The sequence below is a fragment of the Amblyomma maculatum genome, chromosome 5 (genome assembly GCF_055883805.1).
Source record: "Amblyomma maculatum isolate TAMU_Amacu chromosome 5, ASM5588380v1, whole genome shotgun sequence".
NCBI lineage: Eukaryota > Metazoa > Arthropoda > Arachnida > Ixodida > Ixodidae > Amblyomma > Amblyomma maculatum.
Genome location: NC_139348.1, coordinates 150,449,879 through 150,472,556, shown reverse-complemented (window position 1 = coordinate 150,472,556; position 22,678 = coordinate 150,449,879). Strand labels below are relative to the sequence as shown.

At 44.1% G+C, this 22,678-nt stretch overlaps 1 protein-coding gene across 3 annotated transcripts; it reads left to right on the top strand.

Annotated features, from left to right (window-relative positions):
* The first annotated feature begins 378 nt into the window (after positions 1 to 378).
* On the top strand, positions 379 to 20,341 carry LOC146189958 (uncharacterized). 3 transcript variants are annotated; one of them, XM_084604679.1, is made up of 6 exons: positions 379 to 535; positions 7,490 to 7,562; positions 8,739 to 8,780; positions 9,336 to 9,356; positions 12,722 to 13,126; positions 20,051 to 20,341. In XM_084604679.1, the coding sequence occupies exons 2-6, from the start codon at positions 7,505 to 7,507 to the stop codon at positions 20,263 to 20,265; spliced, it is 741 nt and encodes a 246-aa protein (XP_084460805.1). In that variant the 5' UTR covers positions 379 to 535; positions 7,490 to 7,504; the 3' UTR covers positions 20,266 to 20,341. The 3 variants fall into 3 exon arrangements, with proteins under 3 accessions (XP_084460805.1, XP_084460804.1, XP_084460803.1); XM_084604678.1 differs by having other exon boundaries at positions 399 to 651; positions 7,461 to 7,562; XM_084604677.1 differs by having other exon boundaries at positions 400 to 651.
* Positions 20,342 to 22,678: the final 2,337 nt, after the last annotated feature.

Genomic DNA, 22,678 nt, shown 5'->3' with positions numbered 1-22,678 from the left:
TGTCGGCATTTCGACATAACATAATTTTTGCATGCCCCAGCAATTGCAATGCTCGAACGCGTTCATATTGTATCTTATTCTTCACTTTCCGATGTATTGCCCCCCCCCCCCCCCCCGGCTGTATACTTTGTTTTTTGCATATCCGCAACCGCAACGATATGTTGTGCGTTAGTCAGCGATCGGTTTTGGAACTCATTTTATGTTAGTATGCAGATTGTACAAGTCGTTGAAGGTTTGATTGGCTTCCTGAGCGGTTCTCATAGACGCGTTAAGGTGATTAAGATGCATCGTATTCTGACTGCGTTATGGTAATTGCCTTGCTGAGATGCTTAGGCTACCGGCAATGTCATATTGTATGCAGATATGAAACATGTGTGTGCAACAAGTTGGAGTGCGCAATTAAGTTTACGTGCACGCCAGGCTTATCGGTCATATGCCGGCGGTGTTAGCACGGTGTGTTTGGCTTGGGTGGGTTAAATCCTGGTATGCTTAAGCTGATTACCACTCGATGTTGAAGAGGCATTATTAATCTTGGGCAAGTTGATATATGTTTGCACTCCCCTTTTCGTCCTCTACGCCTCCTTCTTCAGCCCACTTTCGTTCGCGGGGACTTTTCTCGCTATCTTCCCAGTAATACGGCGCATACTAAGAGTGAGTATGTTAGCTATAACTTGTTATCACTACTTTCTCAGTTAATCTCTTGTTTACTGTTGACGGAAATACACTTTTATGTGTTCACTGGCTTATCACACAATCAGGAAACTTTGTGTATGCTCCTCGGAGCCCTTATCTGGAAGCAAACTTCTGGTTTGATTTGGTAGCTGCCACTTCCTCGCATGCTTCTGATGTCTGAGTATATGAGATTTGGATTTGGGTCTGACGATTAGGTTTCCATCGCACTTGATATTTAGACAACACTCATGATATAAGGGCGCTCGACAGATACTTTCTACTGGCTTGATTGCCATTTCGACTTTTTATTCGGTATTCTCTTATATTCAACGCTCCAGCTGTAGGCTCAATGAAGAAGAAGAATTTAATGAAGCCGCAGATAAGAAAGATGATCCCTCACGAAGAACGAATATATTGATAGAAGAGAAAAAACATTTCGAGGTTACTGCAGAAACTGCATAGGGGGAATGTGATGTTTTACTACCTATCCCTAACTACCTATCATACTCTATAATAGCTAATTGTCTTATGACTAATTAATTTGCTGTAAGTTATTTTAACTAGTAATTATTATCATTTTATTATTATATTGTCAGGCATGTGCACTAATATTGATATTGCCGAAAATTGATGGATGTTCTTATGGAACATGCGGACGTGTTCGACTTTGCTCGAGATCAGCCAACACCGATTCCGCCTTCTCGCACCGATCACATGATCGACACTGGATCTGCACACCCAATTAGACAGACGCCATACCATGTCTCACCTCCAGAACGTAAGATAATTGACGAACAGGTCCGTGATATGATGCAAAGAGGAATTATTCAGGAATCATCTAGCCCATGGGCTGCTCCTGAGATTCTATTGAAAAAGAAAGATTCCACCTGGCGATTTTGTGCCGGCTATCACCGCCTCAATACTGTTACAAAGAAGGATGTTTACCCACTACCGCGTGTTGATGATGCCATTGACTGCCTCCATTCAGCTTCCTACTTTTCATCTGTTGATTTACGGTCCGGATACTGGCAGATACCGATGCATTTTAAAGACAGAGAGAAGGCGCATTCTTGACTCCCGATGGGTTATATGGATTTAACGTGATGCCTTTCGGCTTATGCAACGCTCCAGCTACCTTTGAAATATTTATGGACACTCTTTTGCGTGGACTGACGTGGCAAATTTGCATGTGTTACCTAGATGACGTAGTGATTTTCGGGAGGACATTCGCAGAGTATAACAGCCGTTTAGCTGTGGTCCTTAACTGCATGGAGAAAGCAGGTCTCGTGGTGAACTCTAAGAAGTGCCGCTTCGGTGAACGCCAGATCGTTGTGCTTGGGCACTTGGTTGACAAAGACGGTGTTAGGCCTCACCCACAGAAGATTGAAGCTGTCAGCTGCGTCAAAGAGCCCAAGTCTGTGAAAGAACTCAGGAGCTTCCTGGGACTTTGCCCTTACTTTCTACACGCCATCCCTAGGTTTGCTGACGTAACATACCCCCTCACATGGCTCTTGCAGAAAGATATTCCTTTCAAATGGACTCCTGAATGTGATTGTGCGTTTCGCCAGCTCAAGTTTCTTCATACCTCGCGGCCCATACTACGTCATTTCAGCCCGACAGCTCCTACTGAACTCCACATTGACGCAAGTGGCATCGGCGTGGGTGCTGTGCCCATACAACGGCATGATGGAAACCAACACGTTGTCGCTTACGCATGTCGCACCCTTAGCAAGTCTGAACGCAACTATACCGTGACGGAGCAAGAGGGCCTTGCCGTCGTTTTTGGCGTACAGCGGTTTCGCTCGTACTTTATGGACGTGCCTTTACAGTCATCACCGATCATCATTCACTTTACTGGCTGGTGAATCTACGCGACCCCGGCGGTCGGTTGGCCCGCTGGGCATTACGCCTTCAGGAGTTCAACTTTACAGTGTCGTACAAAAGTGGCCACCAACCCGCTGACGCTGACTGCCTCTCGCGGCTGCCTCTCGCAACTACCCTCTGCGATGGCAACTTTGACGACTATCTTGCCGCCGTTTCCGTACAATTTCCGGATCTTGCCACTTTCCAGCGAAAACAAGGAAAATATCAATACTTGGTATCACTTTTTGAAAAAGCTCGTGATCCGGCATCTGCGAACCCTTTCTGCATTCGCGATGGTTTGCTGTATCGAAAAAATTACTAGTCTGGCGGTGCGCACATTCTGCTAGTCGTTCCGGCTAGCCTCTACTCCTCTGTTCTACACTCTATGCACGATGACGTTACAGCTGGGCACTTGGGGTTTATCAGGACTCTCACCCGCATTAAAGAACGTTTCTACTGGCCAAATATACGTCGAACGACTCAGCGTTACGTGAGCTCCTGCGTGCAGTGCCAGCGGTTCAAGCTACCGACAACTTCTCCGCCGGGCCACTTACATCCGGTGACACCACTGACCACACCATATGAGCAAGTGTGTGTTTACCTCATAGGCTCGTTTCCCGCTCGTCCAAAGGCAATCGTTGGGCCATCGTGTGCGTTGATCATCTCACGCGTTACTGTGAAACTGCCGCCATCTCTTCCGCCACCGCCGCTGACGTCTCTTTCTTTCTTATCAGTGACCATTATCAGTGACCGCGGTCGCCAGTTTACAGCAGATGCTGTGGAACAGCTTCTGCGCTATTGTACTTGCCAGTTGCATCACTCTACAGCGTACCATTGTCACCCGTTAATAATTAGAGAGGTATTATTAACGATGCGCCCTTAACGGTGCGCACACTCCCAGACACCCTTAGTGAGTGGGGGTAGCTGTTCCGGTCGCAAAGGAGATGCCCTCGACTTGCGTGGCAAGCTCAGCCGGAATTCAACTACCTTGTAGTGACGGAGGGGGGTGGCCGTTTGGTGCCCAGCTGTCGCCGGTTCAAGCCAGAGTAAGGTTCAGAGTCAGAAGTAACAATCAAAACAAACTTTATACACAGCAAGAGATGATACAGAGGAATACACAAACACTAAAATTGCACAGACGAGAGGTTCGCAGAATAACAAAGGCAAAGCATGCAACTACAGATGTATTCAATAACATAGAGGCTTCACAACACAGATGAAACACGAGAGAGTTACATAAACAAACATCAAATTGTTCACCGGGCACTGTTGCAGTCCGATGCCTCAAGAGTCACGATGTGGCCGCCATACAAGACGAGCGCCGCTCCCTTGCAGGTCCGTGGACTTGCCAGCAGCGGGTGATCCCCGGGAGTCCAGTCGCAGCACTGGCGAACACGCCGCAGCCACTGACTGACTGACTGACTGACTGACTGACTCCACAGCGGCGCGGTCTCTTTAAATAGGGCGCGCCGCGTCTGTCTGTTAACATGAGACAAAGCTAGCGCACACACACTTAGCTTCGCTGGTTAGAGCGCTCCCTTCTCCTCCCGTCGAGCCGCGCGTCGTCATTGGCTAGGTCCCATAGAAGGTTCTGGAGTTTCCTGGCATATTCTAGCTTGATGAGTCCGCGTGATCGCCGGGTGATGGGAGGAGGAGGAGGTAAACTTTATTAAAGAAGAGGTCGTAGGCGCGGGGTGGGTTGGCGTTCCCGTCCCCGCGGTGGGCTCCTCTTCTAGGCCGGACGCCAGGTGGCCGACCCTTCGGCTCGCTCCGTGACTCGGAGTTGAACCTCAGGGTCGGAGCTGAGCAGCGCGGCCTCCCACTGAGATTGGGTAGAAAGCTGCAGACTCTGTGATGGCTTGTCTTGATTACATGAGTATAGGATGTGTGGTGTGTCTGCCTTTTGATGTCCACAGAGAGAACAGACAGGGCTGAACTGCTCTGGGAACCATATGGAGTACATGTACGGATTAAAGAAAGTGTCTGTTTGAAGCTGCCGCCAGGTGACTTGTTGTGTTTTACTTAGAGATCGATGTGGTTCTGGGAAGATTTGTCTTTCTTTCTTGAAGTGGGTAGTAATTTCTTTGTAGGTTGTCATCCGCTCCCTAGCCGACCTGAGCTCAGGGCAGTGCACCTCCAGGTTAACTACGAATCCTCGGGCAAATTGGTGCGCTGCCTCGTTCCCAGGATGGTCCGAATCAGCAGGGACCCAGATCAATGTGATAAGGCGGGTATGGGAGATTTTTTGTAAGATTTTGATGGCTGCGGAGTGGGCCCTTCCTTTTGCAAAATTTCGAATTGCGGTTTTAGAGTCGCTAAGGATGTATTTGGCAGTGGTGGAGGTAATGGCTAAAGCTATGGCAGCCTCTTCGGCCTCCTCCGGAAATTTTGTTTTATTGATTGTCGCCGATGCGAGGGGAGAACCTCGATGATCGACAACTGCCAGGGAAAAGGCATTTCTGTCCGCATGCTCTGCCACGTCTACGTGCGCAGTGTCTTTCTGTACTGAAAATCTTTCGTGTAATTTTTGTAAGATTGAAGCGCTACCACTCTCGGGACTCTGACTGACAGCCTAGGGGCTTCGTCTGTGAATGTGGAAATGCAGGCATGCGCACAGAAGAGGACAAGGAAGTGTGAAAAAGAGGCTCTCCAGAATAGAGGTTGAAGAAGAGGGAGCTCACCATCTGTTGATTAGCGCACCAGGATAAGATGCAGAATCACTCTGTAAATAAACCTTGACAATATCTTTATTATATATATTATATAAATAACCAATGTCTCGATATGACGTCACCAGTTGATGATGTCACAGGCGGTGACGTATTTTGGGGATGCATCATAACCTAGTAAGGCTTTCGCCTTCATAATTAGCCGATGATTACGAGTCTTTAATGTGAAGTGTAAGTGCAGCTCTCCAGGTGTTTTCGTTTTGAGATATGCCGAAGTAGGAATTTTGAGAAAGAGATGCTTCTATATATCTGCCGTTAGAGCCTATACTCTAAAGTTTCCCACACAGCCACCCTTCAACTGACACTCTATCCTTTCCTTGTTATTGCTAGTTACGAAGGAGGCGCCGGCATGGCATCTATCTGGTTGCCGCAATGAATCGTCGACCTAATCTCGAGTTGAGCATAGGTGACAGATGAACGCGTTTATCTTCCGCACGAAACGTATTTTACCGCGGAAAAAAATTGGAGACACTTAAGCTTCACATCTGGTGGTATAACATGACATCATTAAGGATTCCCGTCTATGGCTTCTATTTCAGATCTACGTTCCCTTAATACACTTTTCTGCTTGATTTACCACTAATGCTTTCATTTGTGCCTCTTATCTCTTGCACACAGTGATCTACCTGAACCTCTTGCGCATACTCGTTATTTCACAGTAGTAAGTTACCACATAATGCGAAAGCCCATCCATCACATAAACAAAGTCTTGGTTGAACCAAATCGTCCAAACGTACATGCGTGACGTAACGGTTTTATATTTGACTCGGGGTTGGAAGGCAGCGGGGTCGATTCCTATCCCACCTTGTACATTTCGCAGAAGCCAAAGTCGTCGTGCTTCTGCGTTTTCGCTGACAACGCCACATACAGCACAGACGCCCTACTTTCCGCTAAAAAGCATTAATTATCCCGTGTTATAACGCATTAACTCACGGAAAGTGAGTGCGACCCCTCTTCTCCACCATCGTCGTATTGTCCCACGCTACTTTCCTAATTGCGCTTAAAGCTTTCCCTCTCCCACTGCTGCCCTCCTCAATCGCAATGCTCTTCTCTATCTTTTAGTGTGACAGTACCAATGTGGAGACCACTCCCCCTTGCAAAATTTTGTTTCGATTGCTTGCTGAGACATGGCCATACTAGGGTATGTCCGTGCATCGCAACAGCTGTGTAGTAACGCTATAACAGTTAGCCATGCATAGTCATGACACTCTGCCTATACATGATAGCCATGATTAGGGTTAGTCATGACCCAACCATGACTTTAACTTTGACCTGGATGATGCCTTTTGACCTCCGAAGATTAAAGTGACGTCGCTTCTGATGCTATAGTCAACGCCGAGGCAACGGCAATTACGTCCCACAGTATAGCGTTGCCGTCGCGCAGACAATCAAGAGAAGCAAAGGTTTAATGGTAGAAATTATGCCTATTTCAGCCTATTACAAGAAGACAGCAACAAAACCGGAAAGGCTCTGGGACACCACTTTTGCGTGATATTTATTTTTTTAGCAAATGTTCACTGTATTGTTAGCTTCTCTGGTTTCTGAGGCGCTTTCAAGCTTTCACAGTAGTAGCCATCTGGATTGCCCCCGTAGCACCACTCTCTGGTTGCGCAGTATTCATGACTCATTATATCTTCTTCTATAACGATGACCACCTTCCAAGTTTTTCCTCTTGCCCATTTTTAGACCGCAGCTCTTTGGCGCCTGTTCCTGCTTTTTGCGTAGTCGCCGTAGCTGTCGGCGTTGTCCCTCGTAACCTGCTTCGCAGCTGGGGCAGCGAAGCAGGTTAAAAAGGGGACGGTATTTCATGTAGGATCGTACAATGTAGAACTGACAGCTGTCAGGGGTGGCAAACAATTTTTGTTTTCAGTCATGTGGGAGTGATACTAAACGTTACTTGATGCCAGTGAGCAGGGGCCGCTAGTCCGCACAAGAACGCAGTGCCTCCTCGACAGCCTGGTAGCATAGGTCGCTTGTGTGAAGAAATGTTTCCTCTTGTCACTGACCGCGGGCAGATCGCGCGACTTTTGGGAATTGGGGTTGTGAGCAGATCATTAGCCTTAGAAACTATTTTATTTTCGATAACGGGCAGAGTTTGCTTACTTTATTGACCACTCTCTATGTAACATTTTATGGCAGCTGCTCGGAACGCTGCTTTACAAATCACCGCAAATTGGTTTGTTTTATTCATTTAAGTCTCAACTACGCTGTCTTACACAAAATAGAGTCCTAGTGGAATAATGCCAGTGTGGGGACAAAGGCACGAACTAAGGGATGAGAAGAAGAAACTCTACTTGGGTAAGTCATTCTTCTCGTTGTGCCGATCAATGATGGGCATATTTCGGTTGGTTCTCATGAGAGCTAGAATTTATCGCTTCACACCGAGCCATATGTTTTGGAGCTTCGAGAAATCGACTTCGCTCTGTAAAAGCGGCTGCCCTTTACGGGTTTGCAGCATGTTGTCTGCGAACTGCCTTAATTTCCCTTTAGTGTGACGACGCTTGACACTTTTCGTTCCTCAGCGCCTCATTTTTTTTCTCGTTTAGCCAAGCTGCAGTGGCTTCATTCGTTATGCATGCTCGTAATTAATGCGACTTGCATGTACGCAAGACTTTGCGGCCTTGTAATGAGTTCCGTTTAATACACGCAAGTTTATGGATGTATTGCGGTCTTCTTGAGGAGCTGCTTGACGTCAAATAACGAAACCCCATTTGCGAAAAAATGTTCAAGCGTTACGCTTCTTTGAAAAACAAAATTCAGCCTTGTGGCAACTGTAGATTTTGGAGGAAATGTCTGCGCGTATACGTAGAACCGTGAAGTTTGTAAAGCCAGGGGTCGTAGTACTCAGGGACGATGAGGCTGCGGGAAGTTCGACGAGGGTAATATGATATAACGCACATGTCGCTTCTATGTTAGAGAGAGCAGGGAAGAGCCAGTTTGCACAAAACTCCAAGTTTAAGGTCGCTGGTCGAATAAGCTGAATATTCTTTTGGACATATTCGAAGAGACAACCAGTTACAATACAAAATAAAAAAACAAAAACTGTGCATGCTGATAATTCATAAGTCACCAATGTTTGAGCGCCGAAACACCGTTTCATTTCATTTGTACATAGGAACCTGCAACCTCTTTTAGCCTTTTAAATTACGCGCGCTCCTCGCATATGGCTCCCTCCCTCCATGTAGGCTACTACCAAAGAGCGCAGTTGCGATAGAATGAACTTTAATAGCGGGGAGTAACTTCAGGTGGCCGGGCAATGAGGCTTGATGAGGGCACCAAACCTGAACCCCTGGAGCATACCGTGTGAGCACTGATAGGCCACGGACTTGCGGGGAGAATTTCCGTTATGGGTTGATGAGAAATAAGCGTCAGGTACACCGCATTTCAGCACAGTTTTTGTACGCTAAAAATATAGCAGCAACTGTGGACACATGTGCCTCACATTTTAACACCTCCGCTTTCTTGTTATTTTAGGTTTCATCACTTTGGCTTGCATTGCAATAACTATTATTACAGGTAAGATCTCAGCTGCGTGTACGAATGGCGAATATAAGTTTGATTTCCACCTGTTTAGTGTGCTAGTCTCTTGCATTTCCCATGCATGGGGGAGATGATAGCTCCAAGACATTTCAGTTAGGACAAATAAAGACACAAAAACAAGAAAGCTTGATATATTAAGAGCTTACGTTTTAGCGAATTGCGCAATTTATCATACGTAAGCATATGGGAAGCATGCAAGATGACAACATGGCCATGATAAAAATAAAAAAAGAGAAGCAACATGCATGCAATAATGGGGTCTGAAGACAAGCCATTTTCACATTTATCGAGTGATGTTTTGGCAGTTTCTTGAAAACGGAGTGTGACAAGAACTGAGGCGTTAATCAAAGATTAAGGCCTCTGGACACCTTTTACACTGATGCGCAGTACCTGTTAGAGAGGCGGTGAGACAAACCCAAAAACACACAATTATTTTCTAACCATATTTGAAAGTATCATACCTTAACGAAAAATTAAATTTCAGGTTCTTCGGGGCAATTTTCATCAACGAATATTGTTTTTTTATTTCAGGAGCGGAAGCGTCTTCAAAAGGTATATCATTGTTTTCCTTTTTAAATAAAGTAAAGGGTGGTACCGGAAAGATGTACTAAGGCAGTCGCCGAAAAAACGGTTAATATTCGGTGTAGGAAGTGCACAATATTAGATCTGAGAATCGTGCTTTGCTTGCCGTTTGTGCATAGTGACAAACTAAGCAAAAAGTAAACGGTCAAGAGGGATCAAAACAAGTCTGACACGAAAAAGGAAACAAAGAAATATAGAAATCACAAAAAACTAAAGTATAAAAGGGTCCAGGGTAAGCGGAAAGTTGGGCGAGTTGGTTGACATGCATACTGAAAAGTTTGCGTGTGGACACGAAGACAATAGAAGAAAGCAAAGACGAGCGCAAAGTCACAATTAAAGTTTATTCAAGGCGTAAGCCCAAATACATATGAAGAAACAACAAAAAACAAACCAAAGCGGAGAAGAAGAAAACCGTGTTACCCAGGATATCTCAGTGATTTGGCAAAAAATCGAGATTCTTTATCAGAAAAGAAGACGGAAATCTGACTTGCGCACTTATCTCAGAATAATAGGTTGAGGGGCGAGTTGGTTCTGCATAGTACTCAGAAATGCGGCGCTACGAACACAATCACGTGAATAGAAAACACAACACAGGCTTACGCTACCAACTGTAATATACGCACTTCCTCTTCACCACTCAGCCACAACATCTTCCTCTACACCCAAGTACAATTTCTTCGCACACCTCTTCTTTGCCAAGCAGTTAGTAGCACACTCATCCCAGTACAACACTAATATCGTCCAAGCATGACAGTCCCGAATTCCACCACATATAGACACACCAGAAAAAAGCACCACACATCTGCAGCTAGCACATATAACGTTCACGTTCACACCTCATCATGTGGAAAAAAGTTAAATGAGATATGGTGTGTAGTGGCCCAGACAACCGAGTTTTTGTGGCTGCGGAAGGGTTAATTAGAGGTGCATTTGGATGGACTTGTCTTGCTGAGGATGTTTCAGAAAGTTCACCTATGATGAGAAGTAAACGTGAACATTACATGTGGTAGCCGCAGATGTGTGATGGTTTTTATTGGGATAGCAACACTGCGCCAAATTTTGGCCCGTCGCGTCGTCACGGGAAGGGCCACGTTTGACCTCGAACTGCCCTGAAGAAGAAGAAGGAAGAAAAGAACGCTCGGTCACCGGCAACTAATGCTTTCGCTCCACATTCCATTCAGCAGCATTGAATCCTTCTCGTTTATATGTGGGCTGGTAGCTTGCGCTCTCGCGTCATATTCTTAACGGATGAGCTTAAATGTCTCCAACAATGTAGCACCTTACACTGATAGGGCGTGATAGGGGAATAATGTAGCAGGCAAAAGAAGCTTCCGCCGTTGCTATCGCAATTCAACTAAGCTTAACCAGAGTTAAACCACAATTAATGTTTTTCTAGTGTGTGTATATGTGATGGAATTTGTGACTGCCATGCTTGGACGATGCTGGTGTTGTACTAATATTAGCGTGCTACTAACTGCTTGGCAGAGAAGTGGTGTGCGAAGAAGATGCAGTTTGGTTTAGAAGATTTTGGATTGGAAATCATTTATTGTCAGCAATGAGCGATTTGTGGGCGCTACACTCAGATGGCCTCAAGACCGTTGCTCTCGGCGACCTTTTGAGCCCACTCAGTAGCCCGAACTTGCGTTAACGGGTCTGAGCTGGCCAGTATAGCCTCCCACCGCTCTAGAGAAGGGACTGGTAGTAGGTCCGCCGGTGGCGGCGCTTTTTTGCGGATGTTGTGGCTAAGTGGTGAAGAGGAAGTGCGTGTTCAGTTTTATGTCACAGTTGGTAGTGTGCGCCTGTGTTGTGTTTTCTATTCATGTGATTGTGTTCGTACTATGCGTACTATGCACACTTATCTTCTTTGACGAGCATGTAGAGTGCTTCCATAATTTTATGTTCAAACAGTACTAGAAACACGTATAGATAGAAAGACAAACACACAACCAACTCGCCCAACTATCCACTTTGCTTCCATAATCTCGCACACAAGTTGATCCCTGTGCCTAAATATGATTGTTGTTTTATCGAAGAGTGGTTTACATTTGAGCTTTTTCTTATAATTCGTGCCGCACGTGCGAAAATGCTTGAGAAGGTTACCAAGGGAATTCCCACCGTGTGATCTCTAATGTCCTCCCAATGTTTCGTTGACGCAGCGTCCGGTTTGTCCAATGTACAATGCGCCACATGAAAACGACACCTTGTAAACCACTCCCCTGGCGCAAGGAACACACGGGGCTGTGTGCTTGATACCACACTCATTATTTTGTTTTCTTCTTTTTCCGCAATCATCCCTCCGGCTCGGCACCTGCAAGCAGATTGCTGCCAACTTTCGAGGGGCGGAAAACATCAAGGGAACGTGGTAGAGCCCCGTTAGTTTTTTTGTCCATGTGAAAATTTGTGAACATAAGGTATAACGGCAACACTTCGGCGTTTTCTTTCCCGAGGCTTAGGCTGTGATCCTGCCTTGGTTTGTCTCACTAGCCGCCCTCATGCTTCCACGATTACATGCCGAGAGCAACCATTTTCTTTCAACCTTTCCAGCTGGTATGCCACACTTTTATAGTATGCGTGTGGGTAGGATTTGGAGATAGCGGCTTTAATGCTGGAAGTGAATATCCCATTTTTTATAATTTTGAAATGGCCAGATGAAAAATCAAGTAATGCCTCTTTGGCCCTGAGGTGGTATACCCAACATACATGTTCCGGGTGAAGGTGCAAATTCAAATCAATCAAGAAACAGCAAATCTCCGTCTCTGGGTATTTCTACTGGGAAATTTAGACTAGGCCCACACTCCTTAAAAAGGTTCAGTACATTGACAACAGTCGTTTGCTGATTCAGGTCAGAAGAGAAGACTAAATAGTCGTCCACATATCTGCATGCCCTTGAAATGAGCCCACCTGATTTCTTATCTATGGCTTTGTCTATCTTGGCTAGAAAAATGTTGCTGAGGACGGGGGCCATACGTGACCCATTACAAACATGGGTTTGCTGTACGAAAATTTTTCCCTTCCTTCCTATGACTGTAGACTGAAGGTAAAACGCTAGTATTTCTAAAAACGACCCCACCGAAATACCACGCCTGGATATGAATGCAGCTTCATCATTGTGCTCAGTCCTGCGTCCAGGACTGCATTTCTGAGCACAATGACGAAGCTGCATTCGTATCCAGGTGTGATGTTTCGGTGGGCTCGTGTTTTAAAATACTAGCGCCCTTTTAGAAATACTGGAAGCCCTGAAAAGTTTGCTTTTTGTCTTAAAAACAGCTGAAAGCATACACATGACAATTTTTCTTCCTTCCGTTTGATCCTTGTTGTCTGTTTCTTAATTAAAGCTGCCGCTCCGAAGAAGCGCGACTGTCGGTACAACGCAATGATGAACCACAAAGTGCGGAGCCTACACCGTGGGAAGCTGGAAAATATGTCCTTTACAATACCCAACCCATACAACACGAGCGTGCCTCCTTATAGATTCAAGCTGACCAAAGGAAGATTTACCGTAAGATGCCCAGAAGAGGAGCTGGGATACTCCAAATGTTGTGGCTTCGAGTGTACGGTGGAGGATGAAAGAGAATACTGTTTTCTTCGAACCGAGGGGTCGTACGCCACGTACGTTGGCAAAGCTTGGGGACCACCCCATTTTACTGAGAGCTTCAGCGTTGTTTTATTCCTTGTGGATCCTTTGGAGGACAACGATCCCAGAGGCTTGTTTGTTGTTTGGGAAAACTCTGCAGATAAAGGTGAGTGACCTCCACCTTTCAAGCAGGATTATTTTGAGTTCCAGATCCTTCGCAGGATTTTGAAGGTTTTTTGAAAGTGTTCACTGGAAGCAGGGATTTATGTTGCTCCTCTTGCTTATTGGTATGTTTTGTTAGCTCAACTCATGTGGAAGGCAAACACGAAAACTGCGAAATATAGTGCAGGTATTAAACTAGACCACTCGGGATGTGTTATACGCACGAAGGCTGACCTAGACGTTATCGAAATAGCTTCAGATATCGCAATAAAATATTTCAGAGAATAACTTCTGTTTTATATCATAATGTGTTACCAACAGCAAATCACAATTGTAGAATATAAAACGCACTCGTGAGCCATATTTTACTCTGCGGAATGCCGATGAACCAATGGTTGTGATTGAAGGATGACTATACTAGAATACCAGCACGAATGACTGCTACAAGAAACAGCCGGAAATAGGAGGGAGGCGAATAAATTGGGCTTTTATGCAGCGTCAGAAGTTAAAAAGTATGCCTTTCGGCGCTATGACTTCTGTTCGTTAGTGCAGGAAGGCCTAACCTTCAGAAATAGAAATGAGAGATCCCTGTGAAATAGGTAGACTTTGTGGGACTAAAGACAGCCGCCAGATTCAACGCCGCGGTGCCAAGAGCGCCGCCTGCGACGGCGCGAGCATAACGTGGATTCTGCCCGCGCTTAACTCCGCCGCTGCTTTCAGTTGTGAGCTTAAGTTTTATCGTGTGCTGCGGTCGTTACAGGCCCGCATTCAAATAAAAACTGGAGTGCTATGGCGCGCTATATCCCGCACAGGAATATTCCGTAGGCGCTATGCGCCATTCTAATTGTTTTTTGTTTAGTCTTGTTACGACACAGCAAGAGTTCGTTGTAGAGAACACAGTGAGTTCCCGCCGAGGGAGAGCAAAATTGTGGCAAACCGAGAGGACTTGACCAACGAAACGGCATTGCGGGGACGCAAAGAGCGATGGGCTAGACAAGATGCGACTTCTGGCGGAAAGGCGCAGTATCTGTCACACTTATCCGACAAATGTGCGTTTGGATGGTACACCATCGTTCCTGTCGCGTGGCGTTCCTTTTCGCGCGTTCAAGTGTGGGATTGCAGATGGCAGGAACGCTAGACAAGATGATACTTCTCAGTATAGTGAACTAGAATACTTCTCAGACTTTCGCCTTTCACTAATTTAGTCGCTAAAGTCCCTCATATATACATTTTTTTTTAATTTTTTGGCCAGCTATAAAGGTCACCGAGCAGCTTAGTTGTAAATTAACATTGTGTTATTTTTCTTCTAGTTTTACTATTTTCTCACTGTTTTCTCATTCTCAATAAAATATGGCTGGGAAATTCTCTATTGGGTGAGGAGTGGAAAGGCCCAAGATCGGTCTGCGACACTGAGAGCGTGACCCGGAGCTTTAGGCAGGTGGCAGCCATATTGACCGATCACATAGGCATGGTTGCGGCCAGAGATACAGCGTTGGTTAAATGAAGGTCATCGGAAGCCGAACGGACGTTCTCAGGAGTGGACGGTTCAATCTCGGCAAGGCTTGAGCGGAAGTAATGTTATTTATGTTCGTTGTACTTACCAAATTTATTCAACATTTGAAGAAAGCATCGGATGGAGTTCACTCCTGAAAGGATGGCATGCTCAGCTCTGCAACAGTCAGTCGCAAGGTCCCCCAGCTTTATCAAGAGGTCTACCCTGTCACACGCATTGCGTCACTCGCAGGACAGCCAAAGTCCCCTTAAAATGTTATCTCGTGACCGGTTTAACGCCTTTCGCACACATTTAAAAATAACAGCTTTAGTGGCGGTAAACAGTGACGAGGGATTTGCCTTCTAATCTACTGGGGCTTAGTTGTTTTAGAGTGTGTGAATGGATACATTTTATCATTTGCCAGATGAACTTATGGCAGTGTTAGATTTACTTTGCACCAAGAGGGAAGACTCCAAGCTCGTGACTGTTACTTTCGCTATAAAAACAATCGTGCAGATCGACGCCCACATGGAACATTCCAAGTTTTTGTCGTCACGCTTGTACCTGTTGTCACCACCCAGGTAGAAACGCGACTACAAAAACCGCGCACGAAGGCGCCGCTTTATCTACATTTATTCTTATCGCTCCTTTAAACGTACAGAGCAACAAAGCAATGTGATTAAACGTTCCAACGACACCAGCGCGCTCCTCGAAGCCACAACGGCACTGTTTCATCGACTGTCGTACCTAAAATGGCTTGACATCGATTAAAAATGTCACTGGCATCTCTAAGAGGGCACAAGTAAAAAAAAAAAAAAAAAAAAAGAACCACTGTGATTTAACTTCTCTAAACCAAGCAAGAAAGAACGAAATTTCTATTACATTCGGCTACTCATTGCTAAACGTAACCAAGTCTTGGCGAGCTAAACGAAGCTAGGGATGCAAAATTTCCAGAAATTTTAAAGCTTGAAAAAAAAAACAATGAAAAAAAAGTTTTTTTTTCCTGAAATACTAGAAACATTTGAAAGGTACCAATTATTTGTATTAATCAAGAAGTATACCTGCATTAACACAGCAAACAGTCTTTTTTCTTAACAGAGTGCTGCTCGTGCAAACGTCGCACTGCTCCTAGACTGTTAAAAAAAGATAAATGTCACCTTTTTTGGTCCTAGAAGATTGCTGTCATGTGTGTTGCAGCCCACACTATTGCGTGTTAGAAGAAGTGGTCAAATTTAGTCTGCGTGCACATCTAGTGCAGGCATAGGCCCACAAGACATAGATTACAGAAGCTGTGTTCATTCGTTCCAACATACTGCTTAAAATGTCTAGTTTGATGAGCAGCACCGGAAATGAGAGGAGCAGCACTTCGTAGTAGTGCGGGCGAAGGTCTGTGTTTCGTTCCGTGCTTCCTTTTCCTTAGTGCGTTCCTTTTGTTTTTATTCTCATATATATTTCACTTGTGATTTGTTTTTTCTCTCTGGCAAAACCTTATGCGGAGTTCAATCTATGTTATACATATAAATATACCTATATTAATATATCTGAAATTTTCTCTGCAATCAATCATGTGGCGGCAAGGTCTGACCCCGTTTCCGTGTTTCCTCCTTCCTGGTAATAGTCTAGTCTTTCTACATTTACATTCCAATTTGATTTTTGAATTCCTGTGAGTCATCTTGTACTGTTTGAAGTTTATCTCATTTTTCTTTACATCACACACGGAACCATATATACATGCAACACATCTGTATGTTCCTGTCTTTTTATATACGCTTACTCTTGCTTGTGCTTTTATTTTTCTCGTTCAAACGTTAACATGCTGTTCAAAGTTTGCCACATATATCTCCAAACAAGCCATGCGTAAATATGTATCGGACATTTCTGCATTTTAAGCTATACTGTAGCCCTTTAATATTACGGCTCCTTTTTTTTGCTTTATCAAATCTTGGTAATTTAACGTTTGCCGCATTTGTCGCTAGTACAATAAGCCATCTGACAAATAAAAATGCTGTTTTGCATGTGTTCTCAGTTTGTTCTAGTGAATACAATACACGCACGTGAACTGCCACTTCTGTTTATTTTCTTATAATGTTTGGTAAACACATTAAAGATAATCGCATTTTTAATTAGATCATTGACATACGTACCAAGGTCCTCCAGTACTGGCGATGTGTTTGTGCTCGCTTCTTAGATTGTTCTAATCTGTTGATGTTGAGTTTCACACATTTCTTGTTCCAGTACATTTTGTATGCATTCAATTCTTTCCATGTTGTTTTTAAAGTGGCTGGGATACCATGTTTTGAGGATTTATAACCTTGTTATGGGTTTTCTCTGTATGTGAGGTGACTCACAGCCAAAATCTGGACACAACAAACCCTTTACATATATCTTAATTCAGCTCCAAAATACCGTTATATGCTCTTTTTCCCGATCGAGACGCATCGTTAGCACCATTTAACTTTTTGAAGTATGAAGCTCATAAGTGTATCAGTGAATACTAGTGACGTCACATCACAGTAACATGACGTACTATCAACGGCGCAAAAACGCGCGACAACTGCCAGCTGTTGCATTGGTGGTCGATGGGCTGATCGACAGGCGCCTCCACTGGTGGATTGGCATCGGCGACCTAACGGAACCTTCACACCGATGAGACTACAACTTGACTAGATTTTCTTTGTACTTTATTGGAAATACAAATAAGCAAATCGACTACATTTCATTTGCGCGCGTTTCGACACTCAGAGGAAGAGGGGAAAACAAAACAAATGCAGCATTTCGGCACTTGAAATTGTTCTAATAGACTAAGCATTTATCACGAACGTTCTGAAGTAAGCATAATTTGTTGAATCAAAAATAAATAACAACAATAAATTATATACTTTCTGCAGCCTTTTCAGTGCTCTTTCCTACTTAGAAGCAGCCATTTATCAATTAGCACAAATTTTTATGTTTCTTTAAAGGACTCTAACTTTATGGGTTTTTTTTTTTCGGTTTTCCATGCTTCGGGAGAAAACGAGAAAAAAACAACAGTTTTTATCCCAAAACTTCCTGTATTTTTTCCCGAGCCCTCCCATCTCTAATACGAAGCTGTCGCCCTATCTTGGTTTAGAAGAGTTAAACCACAGTGTTTTTCTAACGAAGAGACGGCGATCCACACCTTCCGTGTGATTTGAAGCAGCCTGCCACCTATGCGACAAAGTACCCGCTGCCGGAGACGCCGAATACGACCGTGCAAGGCTCTCCTCAATGGCGATACACAAACCAAGCGGGAAATTAAGCGAGAAGGGATTCACGTTATTGGTCACGTCCACAGTTGGTGACGCAGGTTTCAGCCCGCGGCGCAGTGATGGCGCTAGCAGCCGTGGCGCGTTGCGTGGTATGACGTCACAACAGACTCTCCGGCTGAAGTTCAAATGATCATACACGATGTCTATGGCTAGCAGCCATCGCGGCGCGGAGCTGCGTACATTCTGAGGGAATCGGGGATAATGACAGCGAAGGCGGCTGCTATTGTATCTTGGCGAGTCAGCGCACAGTTTTAATGCGTTTGCGTGACTTGGCAGCGAACGCATCAGCGGCTAATCGGCGCAAGATTTCCCCTTTTCTAGTTCTTGACCTTGCCGGGCTTCATGTCGTGCGGATCAAACGAAGTTAGCCACGTCGCTCTTTGTACCAAAGTTACCTTTGCACCACTATAATGCAGTCATTAAAAGATAGCATGAAAACAGAATTTTTATTCATACCCCCTTGAGGTAATAAAAGATCAGAAAAATAGAACCGAGTTGTAGCAATTTAAAACACGCTTGCTGCGATAAATACTCAATGACGTCTTAGAGAAGGATGTTTTTTTTTGTTTTTTTTTTCATATCAGAATAAAAATGGTGGTCTAAAATATAAGGTGTCCCTCAAGTTTTCCCCGTTGCACCAAAGTTGAACTTTGTACGCTCGTCATGTTATGGGATATTTAGAATAGCCATCATGGCCGTGGTCATTAAAGAAGGGTTGAAAAAAATGCAGGCCAAATCTCCCAGAACTCATACGATGGTGTTTTTAGGCGAAATTAGCCTTTCTTGCCTGATGTGCGGTTGAACAGAAAGTGTGACCATAAAGCGCAGTCAGAAACCAAAAACACTCTTTCTCAATGGTAATCGAACCATTATTCCTCCGGGCCTCAGCCAAGCGCGCAAACCACTTCTTCAGGCCTTGTGATAAACGGATCGTAATTCTCCTTGTTTAGCGTAACGATGATAGTAGCAATGACATTGACGATGCAATTAGTAAAAATAGTCCTGTCAAGTGGCTTTCGCCATTTCCGCTCTCAAGCAGACTTAAGCGCAGTCCTATAAGTTTCCTGCTCGAGCCTTGGCCGTCGCTGCGGAGCACAACCTATACCCCCCAAGCACCCTGAAATAACAATGGTTTGCTTTCAGTGATAACGGGAAAGCGTTAAGCCCAATTTCCCGGACAATCCGGTGTCGGTGTAGACGTCGTGAGTAAAAAATAACGAGCAGGCGTTTGGCAAGTGTAGTTGGCAGAGCCAGACACCAGTTGGCAGGACCACACAGCATGACCGAATGGGCACGAGTTGCTAGCTCACGCAGCCATTTTGAGACGACAGTCGAATCCTCGGAACTTTCGGAGCAAGACTCAGGCACGTTTGTCCTAGGCCACGCAGATATGTTTGCGCGGCTTGGTAAAAGTGGGCTTTATATTTATGTCAAGCGACTGTTTCGCATAATGTCGTAGCTTGTGACTGCATGCTAATAGGTATGCGCAAGATAATAGACACAAATTAAGTGGCTAATGATCAAATTAGTAGTGTGCATATCAGCAAACGAGGAACAGTGAGGAGGGTCGTATGACTCAAGTGTTAAGGCTGTCGCGTCTTACCTTTAAAGGTGGAACTTAAGTGTCCGGAAACTATTTTAGAGATACCTTGGTACAAAATTGAGGACACGTAATGTGTTTTCTGAACTGTATGCGTTGCACAAGTTCAGTTTTCAAACCTTCCTTAACTTGGTACCATTATCTAGGGTTCGGTTTGGGATACAAATCGTTTGCTTCTCCGTTTTAATAAATTATATTATAGCTAGGTGTACTACATTCATAAATATAACAGCGCGAAATACGAAGACAATAGAAGAGAATAACACACCACAAGCGCTTGTGTGTATTTCGCGCTGTTATATTTATAAATGTGTATCACCAACTCACTCGCTTATCTATTCTGTAGAAGCACTATATTCCGCCGATGTATAACGCAAGGGATTCCCAGGAGTGAAGTATGTTAGATAGAGTGCAGTTCTGAAAGTAAAGCGCCAGAGTAACGAAATCTTGTCCAGGACAGTACTGTAGGAAAAATGCATAGTACAATAATTGAAGTGTGGGTGTCGTAACGAAGAATCGATAGTAACGTATTCAATTTCTTTATTTCAGACACTTTCTACACAATGGCTACGTCTCTTGAAGCGGACACAATAACATATCCACACATTATGACTTTGGATATGTTTGAAGGCAACTATGACCTCGCCGAGTATGTGTGGACTGCATTCAATGAAACAGTAGCAGAACGGGCAGTTCCAAATATTATAAAAATTATGGAGTCAGAATATCAAAAAATAATTGCACTGGTATTGAAAGCTCCTTGATCGCAGCTTTTTTGAAGTTATAGTTGTTTCAGACGTGAAAGAAAACAAAACAAAAAAATAAAGGTTGGTTGCCGGACGTTTCTGGGTATTGTCAAGTTTCAGACGTTGCTTTTTGCTCCTACCGATAGCACAACGATTCTAGAGATAATTTTTTCCAGGGTGCAGAAAGAGAAGTGCTTCAGTGAAATTGTAATGATATCAATACGTGCTTACATTGTTTAAAGAAAAACATTTTTTTTTGCAGTTTCGAGTGTATAAGAAGTATGGAGGTTTTGGTTTTATGAGTTGGGCAAAGTTGCAGACACCTACAATGATTTAAATGCATTTATAATTACACTGCGTAATTGAAGACGCAAGAAACAGGAGCGTACAAGAGAAGATCGCTGAAAACCAGAGCGAAAGATTTTTCAGAGAACAATGTTGTATATGTTTATGATCGAAGCAGGAAGTACAAAAGAGAACTGAACTTTCAGTGAGCACAAAGAGAAACAAAGAGGAACGACATACTCTGGATAGTATCTGTCTGAGCGTCATTGCAGTGGAATAGTTTGGAGCCTAAAACAACAAGTAGAAGCAATTTAATTTCTTGAAGGCCACTTGATGATTTTGCAGTACATAAGCACTCATACACTTTCATTATATATGCTTCTCCTTAAGGCTGAAGGCAGGCTCAATTCGATCAAAAATCGATAACATTAAAATGAGTAAATCTGGGAAAAGGAAAGTGTTTTGTGATAATTAAAAATTACTCGATACTACCCCGGTTTAGTTTGTGTTCGGGAAGCTTTGGTTGTGTAATAGAAGTATAACAACAAAAGTTGGAAATATTAGCTGTGATGAAGAAAAATAAATTCAATTTATGATTGTTCCTATTCTGAGGACGGATATGAGCAGGCACTAGGGTAGATATTTGTAGTCCTTCACTTCAAAGTCCAATCAAGTTGTAAATCTTATTAGGGTAGAGTGATTCGGTGTATATACCTGCGGATTTAACTCCAGGGCCGACTTCTAACTCAGTAGCGCCGAGGATAGGGTGTCGCAAAAAATTGTGGTTTTGTCACTGCTGGCGTCGACGTTGATGGTCATGAACGAAAATTTGAATGGAAGCAAGAAATTGTTGATATTCCGAAAAATCCAAGAGAGTATTCAAATATTTGCCAAAATTCTCGCGGGGGCTTCTGTGATCAAAGGCAAGCAGTTGAGCTGAAAAGTAAAGTTGGGTGAGGGTTGTCTGTGCAGAAATTGAACTCTGGACCTCCTGTTTGAGAGACAGGGAGGCTGTGCATTGGCCACGGTATCTCTTTCTTTATTCATTTGAAGAAACAAAAACTTCTACAGCTTCCGCTTTAAATAACCGGGCTCAATAATGCGAGCCTGCCGTGCCCCAGCAAATGCGCACCACCAGGAATGTCAGAATTTCATGAAACACACACACACAAACGTCAATATGCTGCATGTAGCCAACTAGGCGGATCTTCCAGGGCATCATATACTCTCCACAACAAAGTGCACTAGTATAGGAAGAGATACTTCGATAATCTTGAAGATTTGGCACAGTGGTTCATCATAGGGCTCATCCACAGACTGAATACTGTCGAACATCAGGATAAATAAATCACAAAGAACATCAAAGATTTTCTCATCAGGCAAAAATCGAATGCTATACGGCGCGATTTCAATGTTCGTGGTACGTGTTCGCTTTAATGTGTCCCAGAAGAACATGTCACCACGCACTGAATAAGACAGTAATCAGTAATCTCTTGATTTTTACACAGAACACAATTCACTGTCTATGGCATAAACATCTCCATAACCATGCAGCTATGCTTTGAAAGGGATCGTTTATGTGTGCAATATAGAGAAGAACGTGTTTGAAGCAGATTGAATGCGCGCGCGTTTAATGCGCTTTAAAACGCTGTTGTCTAGAAACCCCTGATAAGGTTGCCGATACAAAAGTATGGGGAACAAAGACTCAGTAACGGCCGAGGTCGTGAGCGTTCTGGAGAAGATATATAGGTAATCCAAGGAAAAGCGCCCATTGATGAATTTGAAGGTACCGCAACATCCTTAAGCAATCCCTACAGATTCCTTCACGAGCCCGCCCAGTCGGCGAGAATAGAGAAAACAGATCACCACTGCGACGACCAGCAAGGACAGATACAAAAAAGGGATAGCTTTTCAATTTGAAAAAGAAAAGACGCAAATCAAGTTGATGCAAGAACAAGGAAACAAGGCCTATTCAGCCAGACTGTAAGAAGAAACAGGTTGCTACGATGCATGGGCTCCAATTGAAGACACTCACGTGAACGCACCGGTATGCACACTTAGTGTAACGGAAAGTAAGAAATGTACCACGTGAGAGAGAATGAACTTTAAAAATGAAACGAAAACTAAAACCTCCTTTCGTTGTGAG